Raw genomic sequence first — 15,184 nt, 5'->3', positions numbered from 1 at the left:
GGGGTACTGTGTCATTTAAAACTATACTATACTGCGTTTTGTATGGTACCGGTACTTGCAGTGCTGCTGCTCGCCAAGTGACCTTACCGAGACTCGTAACTAGTCCAAGGAGTTAGCATATAGCAAACAAGTAGCAGCGTATTGTAGCTGCTTGGGTCGCTTCCACCTTATGTGTAACAGCGGACGTGCTGTGCACCGGCCCCAGCGCTTTCACAGTACTTTTTTTTTTGCCGCCCAAGTACCGGTATCTGGAAATTATGGTATCGTTTCATTTTTGTCGACTGAAATTAATGGTACGATACTGGTACCGGTACTTTGTGCAACACTAACCCCGCCCCTCACCCAAAGTTCGCTGGGACATGCTACTGCTCACCAGCAACCTAAACGACGACAAGCAATAACAAGAAATGGATGAATGGAGGTATGGATCAATTAAATTCTTACCAGATGCATCCTCTATGTCCATAAGCTGGATGTCCTCTGTGAAGTCGTGCATCAATGGACGACCATTCTTCTCCCCATTTGCTTGGAGGACGTTGGAGAGGGGGAATGTGATCTGTCTATCAACGGCGGTTTCTGTCAAAAAAGTGCATTGTTAAGTGAGGCCCAAGGGCTGAAGGGTGTAAGTGAGAATGCGCCCGTAATTGGGACGGTGTATAAACTCAAGTGAGGGGCAAGATGCAGCGTTTGTAAACGGCAGTTTTCAGATCTTTCCACAGATTCTCAATTGGATTCAGGTCACGACTGATTTGGACAATCTTGGATTCAAGTCATGACTTTGACCTGGATATGTTTAATTTTGAACTATTGAACTATCGGTGAAGACCACCTCCAGGCCCAAGCTGTAGAAAGTAAGTGGCGGTCAACCCATTGGGTCCAACACTAGCTGCAAGCACCATCAGAGGCTAACTACGCTCACTAAGTTCTTTCGAGTACCTATAGCAGAATGATGCTGGCGAAACATGTCAGCCTCTTATAAGGCAACCTAATGTAAGTAGCGATACTCCTTTGTTAATTCACATTTGACGTTTGACATTCAATGCACCCGTAAACAGCACACTATGTGTGGCACATGACGTCATGCAAATACTCATCAAAAGGCAAATATGAGCTTGCGCGAGCGGGAGAGAGCGCTTGTGAGATTACTGACAATTGTGCGTGAATCTGCAAAGTTGTAGTAACAGTTTTGAATTAGTATTTGACTTTTAATCCCACTTAGAACATAATGCAAATACACAAAAAAGGTTTTGTCGATTTGCACACGCAAAATGTATTTCACAAGTTCCTTTAACCTTGCAAAATGGGTAAATAAGAAATCCTAGCAATAACAAATTTTCTTACCATTGACCTTTCCCAGGCCAGGCGCTTTATTCTTCAATAAAGTGATCTGGATCTGAGGAATGTTGACAATGTTGGCATTCAGGACAAACTTGAAGTCTACGTGGCCGACCATGCAGGCCTTGGGCAGCACCAGTTCAAAGACATGCTCATCCCAGCTGGAACTACAAAGACAACACACAAACATCTTTGCATTACCTGCTGATAAATTAACATTGTCATACCCAGTTATCATAGTTACAAACCTATCACTCTGAAGCTTCCAGGTGCGGGTGTGCTGGGCTGCATCTCCATGGTGCTGCTGGTGAAGATGCTGTGGATGGCGCCGCTGCTGCTGCTCTTGCTGTACCTCGACCCAGCATGGCGGCACAGTGGCTGAGAAGCGGGGAGTCAACGTCTCAAAGCGCGTCAGCTCCACCAGCGACATTAGGCTCTCTGTGGTTAGCGGTTGGTCCACCAGGAGTTCTATTCCTGTGCAATCATTAAGCTTGTGTGGAAAATCGGGGCGAAATATCAAAGAATAAAACTTACAATGCAACTTCTACCTGAGATCCCAGGACTAGACGGATTGGAAGAAGGCCTGGCCCACTCCAGAAACAGTTCAGCCCCTTTAGAAATGGGGCCGTCAATAAACATGTCTGCATCATCTATATCATCGCAAACACCTCCAATTTGAAGGAAATGAAGCTCTCCACCTGCAGAGAAAGCAAACAATAAATACTAACAAACTCCAATGCTTTTTGAAAAATTTGAAAAGTACTCTATACACGAACTGTGCCAATACAATGACGTTGATACAATATATCATATGGCATGTGACATTCTAAAATGATTAAATTATTGCTGGAGTCATAAATGGTACATAAGTGATCATATTTGTCGTTATGTTCACCACCGTTTTTACTGTGCATGCATGGGCTCTCTTTGGGTGCACGAGCTGCTACTATGCAACAACCAAAGTAGCTTTTGATCATTTAAGACTATAATTCAATGTACGTATGAATGTGATCTTATTGTGAATGGTCATCTGTACGCATTTGCCCTGCAAGTAATAATGTGTCTGGGGCCATCTTGTGCCATCTACCGGCAATTACAAACCTTGGTGGTTGAATTACTCGCAGATTTTCCCTATTGTGAATAGCAGGGATTCAGTGTGCAGTAATTACACCCTCTTATCAATTATACTAATAAACACACAATAATGCCTTTTCTATCCCAGAGATCAGCAGTGATGCTGAATTAATCCAAACACTTACCTTTAGTGCATGCACAAAGGCGGTCAGTCCCAGAGCAATACGTTACAGAGACAAAAGGGTCTATCTCTTCTGCTGCTCCCTCTTTCTTAGGGGGTTCCACCTTGGTTAGAACCTCCAACGTGGACAGGTCAAGGATCATAATATTCCCACCCTGTGTAGTCACCACTAAGTGGCCCAGGCCTACCACTTCTTGTTTCTTGGACTCTTTATGACTGGTGGAGGGACTGTTAGCAGTGGCACTGCTGCTGCTTGTGGCTGTTCCACACGCAGAACGAGTTAAAGATGCAGCAGACCCTGCCAAGCCAATTCCAAACTGTGATGTACCATTTTTGGAACCAGAGGGAGCCTCCTCTGGAGTCTCCTCACTGTCGTCTTCCCTGCTATCAAGCACATCTGGAGGAAGCAGTATAAGGGAGGTAATTGCATCACAAGGCTGACATATCTGCTGCACCTTAACAGGTTCTTCATCCAAGGTTACAATACGGGTAGAGTAGTTGAGTTTATAGAGTGCAAGATAGCCTCCGCCGCTCTGGCACGTCTGCTGTTGGTCCCCTGAAGGCAGGATGAAGGTTGATTGAGGAAGTGTGCCCTCTTGGTGGCTGCCTTCCACTCCATTGGCAACTGGATGCCGGGAGTCCCCCTTCTGCTGGCTGCACAGGGCAGAGTGTAAGCGATTGAGATTGTTGAGGGCTTCTACTTGGTTCGCCGCACTCAGAGATTCGGCGTTGCATGGCTGCAGGCCAACTAAAAGGTGTACGCCATCCCAGCATGGCATAATTGAGTCCACACAAAGATTCTCCTCTTCCAGCTGTTTGGGTAACCTCAAACATTGGACTAGTGTTCCAGGTCGAGGCGGGGCAGAAGTAGTAGCAGCAGCTAATGTGTTCCATTTGTCCATCTGACCATCAAAGCCAGCGAGATTAGTTGGAGAGTCAGCAAACTGTTGAATGTATGTGATGGGAGGATCCTGGAGAAGAAGCTGCTCATGCGAGTCAAACTCCATCTCGATAATTTGCGGCACGGTGAAGCTCTCGTCGTGGAGACCCTTGCTCATTAGGTTGTTCATCTGTGCAAACACCTGCCCTGAGGTCTTGTCATCTGTCTCTCTGATACTATATAACAACAGCACAGGTATAGTCCTGTGCACAGATGACACAGAGGAGGGACTTGGAGGATGAGAACCTACCAAGTTAGAAAAGCACTGTTCCTGGGCAGCAGTCTGGGAATTACACATATCGATTTCCATGGGACCTTGGTCCTGCATAGGTCCTACTTGGAAGGGCTCAGGGCCCTGAGTTCTACAGGGACTATCAGTCACCCTGCGAGTTGAAGATGGGACTGTGGGATGAGGTCCAGCTGTGGAGTTGCTCAATGCTGTACGGTAACTGAGCAGGCCTCCAGCCAGCAAGCAGGGGAAAGGAATGTTGTGCTGCTCGGGGACCTTTTCCTTTGCTTTGGCCTGGTTGTGAGCCTTGGCTTGATTCAGTGAGGGATTTGCACCCAGCTCCTCCAGGTCTTTGACTGTGTCTTCCAGCACACTGGCCACCACCTCCCACTGGAGTTTCTCTGGCTGCTGGAGCACACTGAGCGCTGTCACTCCTAGGCTCACATCCATGCTCTCCCACTGGGACGGTTGACCTGTCGCAGAAGCAAAATACATTTAAAAGGTGCAGAGACATCTTCAAATTTAGATGAACAATGTCAAGGTTGAGGGCACCAGCTGATGAATGGAAATGAAATTACCAAAATAAATTCCCTTTGTGAGGGCAGCGTACCTGTTACTGACTCAGACCGGGAATGCTCATCACTGTCTGAATCCTCCAACTGGTCATCACTTTGATCAAATAAATAAATAGTGGTCAGGAAATACGCAGAATACAATGATGCAACTCAAAAATGAAGTCAATCATTTACATTTCCAATAATCATCAAATTGTTAGGAAAAGCACAATACATTTTTTTTATGTACAGTTTTCCATGCCGTTAGTAAGCTATTCAGATTTAAGCTCAGGGAAAATCTTCCTGACATTCAAGGTCTCTTTGTTCAGGCATTATTACTTCAGGGATGTGATTTGACCAAAGTGAAATTATCTGAAAATTTAGCCGGGGGTCTGGGGGCCGTGTTTTCCGTGTTTTTAAGTACTTTCAATGCACTCACATGACAAAGAAAAGAAATAGACAAAACAACAGCATAAATTTTCAATGTATATTGAACTATCCCATATAAAATGGCAGTTTTAGTCAACTCAAAATCAGTCACATTCAAAAACATTGGACTGCCTTTGCTTTTAAAAACTATCACTGAGAATATCATCATATCTAACTAATGTGATTACTAAGTTAACACATAAATAATGTTGAAGAGTTCAAATTTCATGAACAAATAATTGTATCATGACCAAATGAAAAGTAAGTCATATTAGAGCATACCACAAATGTCTTTGTTATAGCAGAAGATGTTATCTGTCGGAGTCATGTGCATACACAATGAACTACTAAAAAAAATTTAATAAAATAAAAAAATAACATTTTTTGGGGGGGAGATAAAAAAAAGCGGAATTCCGCGAATTAGCGGAAAAATCACATCCCTGTTACTTACATATATAAAGTAAACTCCAAAGTTTAACATTCTAAAAATGTTTCTCCGAATTTGCATACAAGAAACAAATAAATAAATCGTGTTGGACTTCAGCTCAAAGAGCATTTAAAATATGTTTTCTCTATGTTTCTGTGATGCGAGTACATTTTCCCTAGATAATGATTTGTATATCATTTCAAATACACAAAGACCTTGAAAAAAAGGTTACATAGCGATTGCAATAATGAGCAAAAAAAACAAAAAAAAACTAAATCCTTCAGCCCAATTACTTAAAGATGTATTCAAGGATCTTTTGTCGCTGCTTTCGGGTGGATCGTCTCAACAATTAGTTCTCGATCCCGTCAATCAATCTGCTGTAACGACGTCGTGCGTGCTCGTTCATAGCTGCGCATGCACACAGTGTTTGTAGCATATAGTCGCTGAGCTTCGGATTCAGCCATTCATCGTTGTAGCTCCAACGATCTCATTGCATACTTCGAAAATGGCTGAAAGCCGCAAGAGGACATCCATCTATGAAGTAAGGCCGGGTGCAGAGACTGATGAAGATGAGCTTGCCTTGCACGTTCCCGACATTTGATATTTACTTGAAAATAGTAAATATCACCCCCCATTTTTAGAGTGTAGGCGTTTCCCCCGGACGAGCTGGAGTGCTGGTAGGATGGTCTTCCACGTGTGCATTTTTCAAAAAGTGACAAGCGGACATTTGGTTTATACTTTTCAAGAAGATCCTTAAATACACCTTTAAAATTTTGTTGAGCAATTATTTCCTAGTACATGCCAGGTTGTATCTCATTTCTCACCCTACATCAGCTGAGAGGGGCCCACCCTCACCCACAACACTAATGGGGATAAAGAGTACCGAAATGAATGGATTTTTATTTTGTAAATAAAACATTCATATTAAGACTATGTGGGTGACAAGTTTTAATAAACAATTCAGAGGTCAACCAGTGTCACAGAACAGATTGTGGTCAACTTTGGAGGTTCCACTTTAAATAAGGCTCACCTGTCTCCCTCAAGCTTGGGCAAGTCTGAGCAAGACGACTCCTCAAGCCAGGCCAAAGTGGGTCTCCGAGACTCGGTCAGCGTCTGCTGGCTGAGCTCGCCACCACATAGGATCAGTTGCCTCAGGATGGCCGGGTCATATGGGTTAATGTCAAACTTCAGGTGCACCTGTTTACAATAGAACGCTTATTAAGTCGGACCATCCAATACAAACATATTTGACTAGAGCTCCTCAGCCAAGGCACAGGATGATACAATGAATAATCTGACCTTCATCATTTTGGAGACGTCCCAAATACAGATCTTGCCTCTCTTTGTTGCAACAGCCAAAAACTGTGGGCAGCTGCCAAAGCCGTAGCAGGCAATTTTGTCTGAGCTGTCAGGACTGTTGGGGAACTGAGCAGGACTCGTTGCCAATGTCACTGACAAGGGAACGTTTTGTGTGTGCTCACCCTTTACAAATGGACAATTAGGGGAGTGTCGCTCATGTTCGGACCTAAGGATAGAGGAGACATGCTAAATTGCATACATATATTCAATGATATGTGTGTAGAGAACACACTTCCAACACTGACCTGGTCAAATAAATTCTGTTGTCAACATATACACTCACCATGGCTCATCTGTTGGTTCCCAACATACCAAACATACACTACAGGTAAAACACATGGCTCTGTCGTCCCCTGATGAAGCAGGCTATGGAAAGAGAGGGAGAGTCAAGGTGGTTTTTAATCACTTGCACGGCTGTACTACCAATTCAGTGACTTCAGACATGACTTGATGAGATCAGTGTGTTTCAGCAGATTTTCTGCTCATGTTCAATATACTTTAAAAGGCCAGCATCATCTTGTATTGGTACCATAAACCACCATTCAGTCTCTGAACCCACCTGGTGGTAAAATCCTGCCTGAGCCATTGGATCAGGTTGAGCCCACCTGTACCCAGCATGTGGCCATGATGTAAACGTCTCCCTCCTGTTGGCCTCGCTGTACATTAAAGATCTACAGAGAACATAAACAGCATCATGATATACTTATCAATGCCAAAATATTACACTTCGAAAGACGATGACTTTTGTTAAGCATAGCAGAAATTCTTCTCATCGTAGTTTGACCAAAAAGCTCCAAAATGGTTAATGGAGGCGTTTGTTCCTTCTTTTGCAGATTCCTCACCTATCTACAGAGCGCCCAGGCCCCACCCCAAGCTCAGGTCGGGCGCTTGACAAGAGGTAGGAAAGTCTGTCCATGATGGATGAGGCCACAGACAAGGCAGCGATGTTCTGGTTGATCTTCTTGAGCTCACTGACGATGGCACTAGCAACCAGCTTCAGCACATGGTGAGGAAGCTGGAAGGTTACTGTCGCCCACTGAGAAGAAGGGGAGGAGGGAAAAGACATAATAGAATTTCAGGATTATTTAAAAAATAAGATTACTATGCATACAAATGTACTACATAAACATGGAAGAAAATTCTAAATTACAATGATTAAAATAAACAAATAGATCTACTTACATTAATATTTTCACGGCCATAAGGCACAGTTAAGTCTTAAATTTTCTCAAAAATCGACGGGCGCGCATAATAATGCCTCATGTGTGGCACCAAGTTCCAAAATCTGTAAATGTTGTTGTGCGACTGGCAAGCGCTCCGCTTGGCTGACTGTGGGTGAGCATTTTTCAGTGGACACATTGCTTATATACAGGAAATGCGACCCTAGTTGAGGACTGGCAGGCTTAATAAAAATCCCAAACACTCAATTAAAAGATGACGTCTTGGTGCTTTCGCTTTCAGAAACTGCCACCTATGGTGATTAGACAGCGCACAGCGAGTTACGCCACAATTTGTGAATGGATTGTGCATGCTTGGGCATTACGTGTTTACGTGTCGTTCAAGCTATGCAAAAGCTGGCATCATTTCTGAGGAGCTGCACAGTAAACTTGTGTTACCACAACTCTGGTTGAATGGTAGATATTCCTAAATATTACTTGAAGCAATTTAATTCTTTGCACTTCACTGCATTCGTTAAAAAGAAATTGTACCACCGCATATTTCAAATGGGACTTTTTCTGGCCACTGGATTACTTGTTTTACTTTATTGTGATCTATACAAAATACGTCTTCTAAACAAATGGAAAAAGATAGAAAACTGCCATTGCAATTTCATGCAATTCTAAGGAAATTTGCTACATTGCAAAATTGCTCTTCAAAGAAAAGTTATTTTTTTATTTTTATTGTCTGACATTGCTTTTTTAGGGGAAATTTTATGTATCAAAAGTACTAGTGGTATTGGCACTTGGCCTCGGTATCGGTGAGTACTCGTATCAGTATCGGTCTGAAAGAAAGATGCATGTTTTCGAGGTTTCCCTGCTCCAACACACCTGATTCAATTATCAGGATCATTATCAGGCACCTGCAGAGCTTGCTGATGAGCTGATGATTTGAATCAGCTGTGATGGATGAGGGAAACCTCTCATGCAGGACTCCGGCTCTCAAAGATTGGACTTTGACAATTGATAGATCATGGATGATGATTATCATGGAATTTAGCAATTCTGGATTTGCAAGACTTTTACTATCATGCTGAATCCAAATCCTGTGACGCAACAGTTAGAGCAGGACGTTAAATGAAGCTGTTACCAACCTTGGCCACTTTGTGATTGGCTGCTGTCTCATGTGAGGTATTCTTCAGGCCTTCTTTTAGCTGTACGATAAAGAGTTCATAGCCCTTTGTATTAGAAATGTCGATCTTTTCCTGGCAGGCTGACAGCAAATGCTGGGCCTAAGGAGACAAACACATAATTTATATTAGATTTCTTTCTTTGGCCACAATTTTCTACTCTTGCTTCGTGAGCACATGTAACATAGCAAGCAAGGAACATGTTTTTACAAGAGTAAAGACATGTAGGTCTGGCAAAAGCAACAACAAAAAAAGATACACCTCAAAGATTAGGTTAAGAAGTCACATCCTTGTACCTCAGTGACAGGAAGCTCCATCTGAACCAGATCCTCGGGTTTGGTCACTGGAGGTTGGAGGGCTGTGTCCAACAGCAGGATGCCATTTAGGTCCTTCCTGCATCCCACTGCATAGTCGTCAACAAAAAGCACCTTATCCACAGCAGGAAAGTACTGACATCTGACACGACCGCCGGGTTTAACTAGAAATGCAGCAGAGGAAAACAGAACATAATCAGGGTGTCATTACACAGATAAAATGCGGCAATAAACTGCCATATACAATACATTTTGTGCTGTAACTTTTCAGTTAGGTATTTTGACTAGCGACCAATCCCAATAATGCTTGTTCATGCTACCCTTCTTTTTTTTCTGGAGAGCTCAGTATTGGTCATTCAGTAATTTTACAGATTTGACATGTAATCATCATTGCGCCTTTTAATTATTTTGTATGTGGGTGAGAATGTGTATGTGCGTGCGTGTGAGTGTGTATTCATTAGTTCACCTAAAACCTATTAAAAATTCCATACCGTTCACCTAAACCGAACACTTTCAGCCAGAGTCGTGAGGCCGTCAGGAGACCCGAGGAAGGACCAAAGAAAAGAAAGGAAAGTGAAATCCAGCACCGACCAGATACCACCCACCACGCCACCAACCAGAGTCCTTCACCAACCCCAGAAACATCTAAATTCCAACAAATCAGGGAGACCTCAAGAGACCAAAGGAGAGACTGAGGAAAGGAAGGAAGGACAGACGAAGCAGAGTGAGATCCACAGACACCAGCCTCCACCGATTCAACGACCTGAGGAAGAAGCAGAGTTTCGATAGATGCTGGTGTGGCGGATCTGGCATGCATGAAAATCTCCACCAAAAAGGGGAGCCGTCGACCCCTGCCAGGACAGCGCAAGCGCAAGACCTCAGGGCCCCCCAGGCCACGGCAGCGCCAAGGGACAACCCCCGGGCCCCACAGGGGCCACCGGCCGGAGAGCAAACCCGGGAGCAGGAGCGCCCCCCACCCCAACACGGCCCGCTCCCCCAACCCAACGCAGCAGGACGGGGTACTGCAGGCCCGCCAGGCACTCCACCGGTCCACAGCCCCCGTTCCCCCCACGTCCCTCCCACCCCCCATCCACCCCAACCCAGCCGCCCCCAGTCCCCCAAACCCCCAGACACCCCCCCACCCCCAGCAGAGTATTACTTTGGGGACAGCTGTGCTACAAGCTAAGCAGTTTTGTGGCTCACACACAGGAGAGGCAATCGCCAAAGCAACAGAGGAAATTTTCTATGCATAGAAAATTGACAAGAGCAGAGTCTGTGTAATCTTGTGAAAGAATGCCAGCAATATGATTAAGGCAATGGACCATTTTGGGGTTGCTAGTATTGGATGCTTTACCCACACACTGCAGCTCGTTGTTAACAAGGAGCTGCTGTCGTGTGTGTGTGACGCGGTGGCTCATTTCAAGCACTTCCAACTTGCAAGACATTCAAGAGGAGCTGAATGTGCCGCCCAAACGTCTACAGCAAGATGTACGGACACGGGGTAACAGCTCGTATTATAGGATTCAGAGCCTCCTTGCAGAGAAACGAGCCCTGTGACCTGCCATCCACACTCACTGCAACCCAGTGGGGGCTACTAGAAAAAAACCCGTCTACAAACAAATTCTAGCTTCTTTTGAGGAGGTGACAAGGGAGGCGAGCTCTTCATCTGCTTCTGCGTCTGATGTCATCCCCATTGTGCAAACCCTGAAACGCCTTCTCAGTCGACCAGAAGAGACAGCTGAGGGAATAAGGACCATGAAAGGCACCCTGTTGGAGGCTGTGAGAAGATGTTTCACACACCTGGAGACGGAGCAAATATACTCTGTTCCAACGCTTCTGGATCCAAGATCTTTATTAGACTAAGTGAATGAATGAATGACAGATTCATATAAAAAAAAGAATAATCCCATACTTATCAGTTTTGTTGGATTTTTATTTTTAATGTATGCACTGTTATTCACAATAAGAGTGGATTTAATCAGCGGATATTTTTAACCATTTATGTTTATTTTTATCGTTCTAGATACTTCTCAAATGCAGAAGCCTCAATGAGAGCAAAGGATGTTCTAATGGCAGAGGTAATGAAGATGGAGGAGATCAGGAGCCTCAGAGGTAGAAGAAGGGACCGCATCCGCCTCAGAATCAGAGCCAGCAAAGAAGGTAGCACGAGTGGAGGCCGCAAGTACGGGTAAGAGCAAACTTGGGGACATTTTTGCAGACATCGTGGAGGAAAACGCACTGTGTCCTGAGCCTGCCGCAACAAGTGGTGCACGTGTTGAGGTGCAGACCTACTTCAGTGCGTCAACTATTTTGCATTCAGACAATTCACTGCCCTATTGGAAGACTAACCAAAATAGACTGCCAGCCTTGGCTGTCACAGCTGCTAAATTTCTTTGTGCACCTTCAACAAGTGTGGAGAGCGAGAGGCTCTTTAGCACAGCCTCTATCGTCATGAATGAAAAGAGGAGCAGACTAACAGCTGAGAAGGTTGAAATGTTCATCTTTTTGAAGAAAAATGTGCCCCTCATTGTTGCAAGACGAGGCAATTTAAGTATTTCCAGTTCAAGGTCAGGCAGCCAACATTTAATTGTTTTCAGTGAACATAATGTTTAGGTTCATGTTTTACATACAGTTCAACATCAGCAGTTACAAATACAGCAGACAATACATCAGAGTGCACTTTGTTTACACTTTTTGTTCTGTTTTTGTTTTGGTGCAGCAAATGAGGTGCATAGTCTATTTTTTTCTGTTCGTGTCTTAAGAAGCTATGTATAACTTCCTGAGTTATACCTACTTTATTCTAGTTGAGTTGCAATTATTTTACAGAAAATTATTGCAGTTTTGTGACTTTTCTTTTTATACACGAGGATTATTTTATTCAATTTAAATATTTGCACTAGATTATCATTGCATATTGTTTTATTTAAAACTTTCGAATGATGCAGCTTGGTCTGCTGTGTTGTTGTGTGAACTTTAAGTTTTAATAAAGCCGCAGCAATTACACATAACCAGTGTTTTTTCCTTTTTTCATTAGGGGACCAGAATAGTTGTTGTGGGGTGTTTTTAGATTTCAGTATGAAAAAGATTGATTGATTGATTGATATTATTAAACAAATAAACATAAACACATTAAAAGTATAAAATATAAGTTAGAAAGAATAAAAATCATCAGTAATTTAGCAGTTTACATGTTTGCAGTATCAAAAAAATTACATCCACGTATTATAAAAAAAACTTTTAATGTGACAAAAAGAATCAGATCGGTATTGCACGATCCTCAATAGGGATGAGTTTTTAAAAAAAATGTATTTATCAATACAGTATATCGAAATCGAATCAATTTTCCTTTTCATAGCCCAATATCGATTCATAAAACCATGAATCACTAATTTTAATACGCCCCTCAACATAAATTGATGTGACTTCTCGCGTCACTGGGAAATTTATTTTACAAAAAAAACCAGTGTTTTTGCCACTTTACTTTCAACTTGTTAATTCCAGGCCTAGCAGACATGTTGTTATCCATAAAAGTCTTGGAGGTCATGGAAAATACTAGATGTAGTCATTTTTGTTGTGGGATGCATTAATTAGGTGCATATTCTACACAAAAACATTTTGTCAACATTTTGGAAATTGTTCATTGAGATATTGAATGAAATATTTAAAATTTTCAAAGGAGGTCTACTCATATGCTAAGCACTGTATATTAGGCTTTCCCTTTTGCTTTCGCATCTTTCAGCCAGGGTGACTTTAAGAAACAATCAAGCTTCATCACATCTTTTTTTTTACACTTGCTTCAAGAACTAAAGCATGTTCACACTCCTGCAGCATTTAAATTAATGCCAATTACAACAGATGCTGAATTTGATCAACTCAACAAGTAGCAACAACATATTTCTCTAGGGTGCATAGCACTATAGGAATTAAGTAAACACACTCACAATCTGTCAACAACTATTCAACTAATATATTCCAAATCCAATTGCACATGTTGAGTTTAAGATTTACATCCAGGAGGTAAAATGTTTTATTTAAAATAAAATAAAAAATGTAGATTTTTAGAATAGATACTATGCATATCCCCCTAATGGTGCCATTTAGCTCCTATAATTTGAGACAGTGGAAGTAAAGTTTTCATCTATTCGCGTTTGTGTGAACTCTACAACATGCTCAAGATGGATTCTGGACTTAATGTGGTTCGTCCATTGAGAATGTAGCCACTGTCAGTGTGAAATAGTTTCCGCAATGCCGACAAAATAATTGCTGAACAGTCAATGACAGTGCACATGGAGGTGTAAAATGATGCGAGTACAGCTGTTTTGGAGTTAGCGCGATCATTCCATTTCACAGTCTACCCACTTTGTCTTGCTGAGTTCTTTCCGGTGTGTTTCTACAAGAGATACAACGCGATGTTGCGCCGTTTATTGACAAAACACACTGATGTAGAAGGTTGCGCTGTTAACAAGCGAAGCGCTAAGTGAACTAGCTGTTAGCTTTCCTCCTCGATATGTCATGAATATGAAGACTCAAACGGTAATTAAAGAACAATTGTCAGTACGGAAGCAACCGTTCCCGCATGGTGTCGAACGTATCAACGCAGTCGGTGTGTGTATTAAAGTATCAATCGTGTTTAAATCATGTCATTATTAGGCCCCAAAAACAACTGCTAGTACGGCTAACACTAGCAAGCTAAGATCTAACTCTCAGCCAACGTCGTGTTGACAATCAGTGCGGCTGCCCGACTTCGGCAGAAGAGTCCCGGTGCTTACCGTGCTGCGCAGAGGCTTGGAGAATCGCCCCCGAAGTGCCGTCAATTACTTTAATACCCCCTTTGCTGGTGACTGCTAAGATAGCGTTGAGGGCCGGGTGGTATGAAAGGCTTCGCAGGCCCTCCTCGTCGCAACGCAGGCAACCGTCTCTGAGTACAATCCAGTCCGAGGGGGTTGACGAACCGGAGCCCGGCGAGGCCGCGGCCGCCATTTTTCCTTACTTTCCCCTTCCCGTCCTCTCTTGGTTTTGGTAGGAACCGTTGACACACTCAATAGAACTAAATCTATCGGACTACCTCCGGACTGTCACTCCTCTGCCACTGCTGATCCCTTCTGCGGCTTCTTCCCGTCCGCCCGTCAGCGTAGTAGCGGCTATTCACTAACAACGCTGGGAAAGTCCTGCCAGGGTTCGCCGCTGTCAGTTACATGATAGTCAAACGAAACTGGCGTAGCCGTAGTCACATCTCGCGAGGCTTCTGTGTTACGGGAACAGTACAATCACAGTCTCGCATTTCTGCTAAGAACGGTACTCTGGTTTTCCAAAGACGGCTGCCCATCTAAATGACGAAGGAAGTATTTTACAATATGATGTTTTTTGTGAGAAATTTCAGATCCAGTGTACTAAGAAGAAATACAATCAAATTGTGAAAACTATACCATAATCACTACTGTGACTCAACAAGATATGTATTATTCAAACACTACCCCTAATTTGAGAAATCTCTGGAGAGAAGGGATTGATTTTTGTAATCCTAAATGCAATAACACATTTTTAAGACGTTAGTTGCCCGATCCCTGTCAAAATGAACTATATTCTGAAAGGTTTTAAAAGAGAAGACATTAAGTCAGGTGTAATTACCTATCTTTTCCTATCCCATTCAAGATGAAGGAAATCCAATTTAAATTTTTGAACAAAATGCACCCAACTAAGGAAAATCTAAAACATAAATTCAAAATGGAAACGGGGATGTGTGTGTTTTGTGGAATTGAAAACGAACACTTGGAACATCTTTTTTTTTCTTGTAATATAATTCAGAGGTTTTGAAAGGATTTTCAAGGTTGGTTGCAACACAAGGGTATTCAATTTGCGGTGCTATCAATGAAAGAGATACAATTTGGAATGAATGTTATTCTTCATGTTTTGAACTCAGTAATAACTTCATATTCCACAGTAACTGATTTAGTCTCTTTATTTTATTTTTAATAAAATTATTCCTGTACCTTTA

At 42.8% G+C, this 15,184-nt stretch overlaps 1 protein-coding gene across 3 annotated transcripts in view; it reads right to left on the bottom strand.

Moving 5' to 3' along the window:
• The window catches only part of birc6 (baculoviral IAP repeat containing 6), a 66,169-nt gene extending 51,781 nt beyond the window's left edge, over positions 1-14,388 (bottom strand). For all 3 annotated transcript variants that reach the window (XM_077582928.1, XM_077582930.1, XM_077582929.1), the window contains exons 1-14: positions 13,959-14,388; positions 9,172-9,353; positions 8,840-8,977; positions 7,371-7,564; positions 7,088-7,199; positions 6,812-6,894; positions 6,469-6,694; positions 6,200-6,366; positions 4,370-4,428; positions 2,595-4,232; positions 1,884-2,033; positions 1,584-1,809; positions 1,342-1,502; positions 445-576 (exon numbers count right to left, since the gene is read on the bottom strand). In XM_077582928.1, coding sequence (XP_077439054.1) covers positions 445-576; positions 1,342-1,502; positions 1,584-1,809; positions 1,884-2,033; positions 2,595-4,232; positions 4,370-4,428; positions 6,200-6,366; positions 6,469-6,694; positions 6,812-6,894; positions 7,088-7,199; positions 7,371-7,564; positions 8,840-8,977; positions 9,172-9,353; positions 13,959-14,169 — 3,679 coding nt within the window. In that variant the 5' untranslated portion in view covers positions 14,170-14,388. The remainder of the gene's footprint in view (positions 1-444; positions 577-1,341; positions 1,503-1,583; positions 1,810-1,883; positions 2,034-2,594; positions 4,233-4,369; positions 4,429-6,199; positions 6,367-6,468; positions 6,695-6,811; positions 6,895-7,087; positions 7,200-7,370; positions 7,565-8,839; positions 8,978-9,171; positions 9,354-13,958) is intronic.
• Between the last annotated feature and the right edge of the window lie 796 nt (positions 14,389-15,184).

The sequence above is a fragment of the Vanacampus margaritifer genome, chromosome 12, assembly GCF_051991255.1.
Source record: "Vanacampus margaritifer isolate UIUO_Vmar chromosome 12, RoL_Vmar_1.0, whole genome shotgun sequence".
In the NCBI taxonomy this organism is placed as follows: Eukaryota; Metazoa; Chordata; class Actinopteri; order Syngnathiformes; family Syngnathidae; genus Vanacampus; species Vanacampus margaritifer.
The sequence above is the reverse complement of the archived record's forward strand: the minus strand, read 5'-3'. Positions and strand labels throughout refer to the sequence as shown.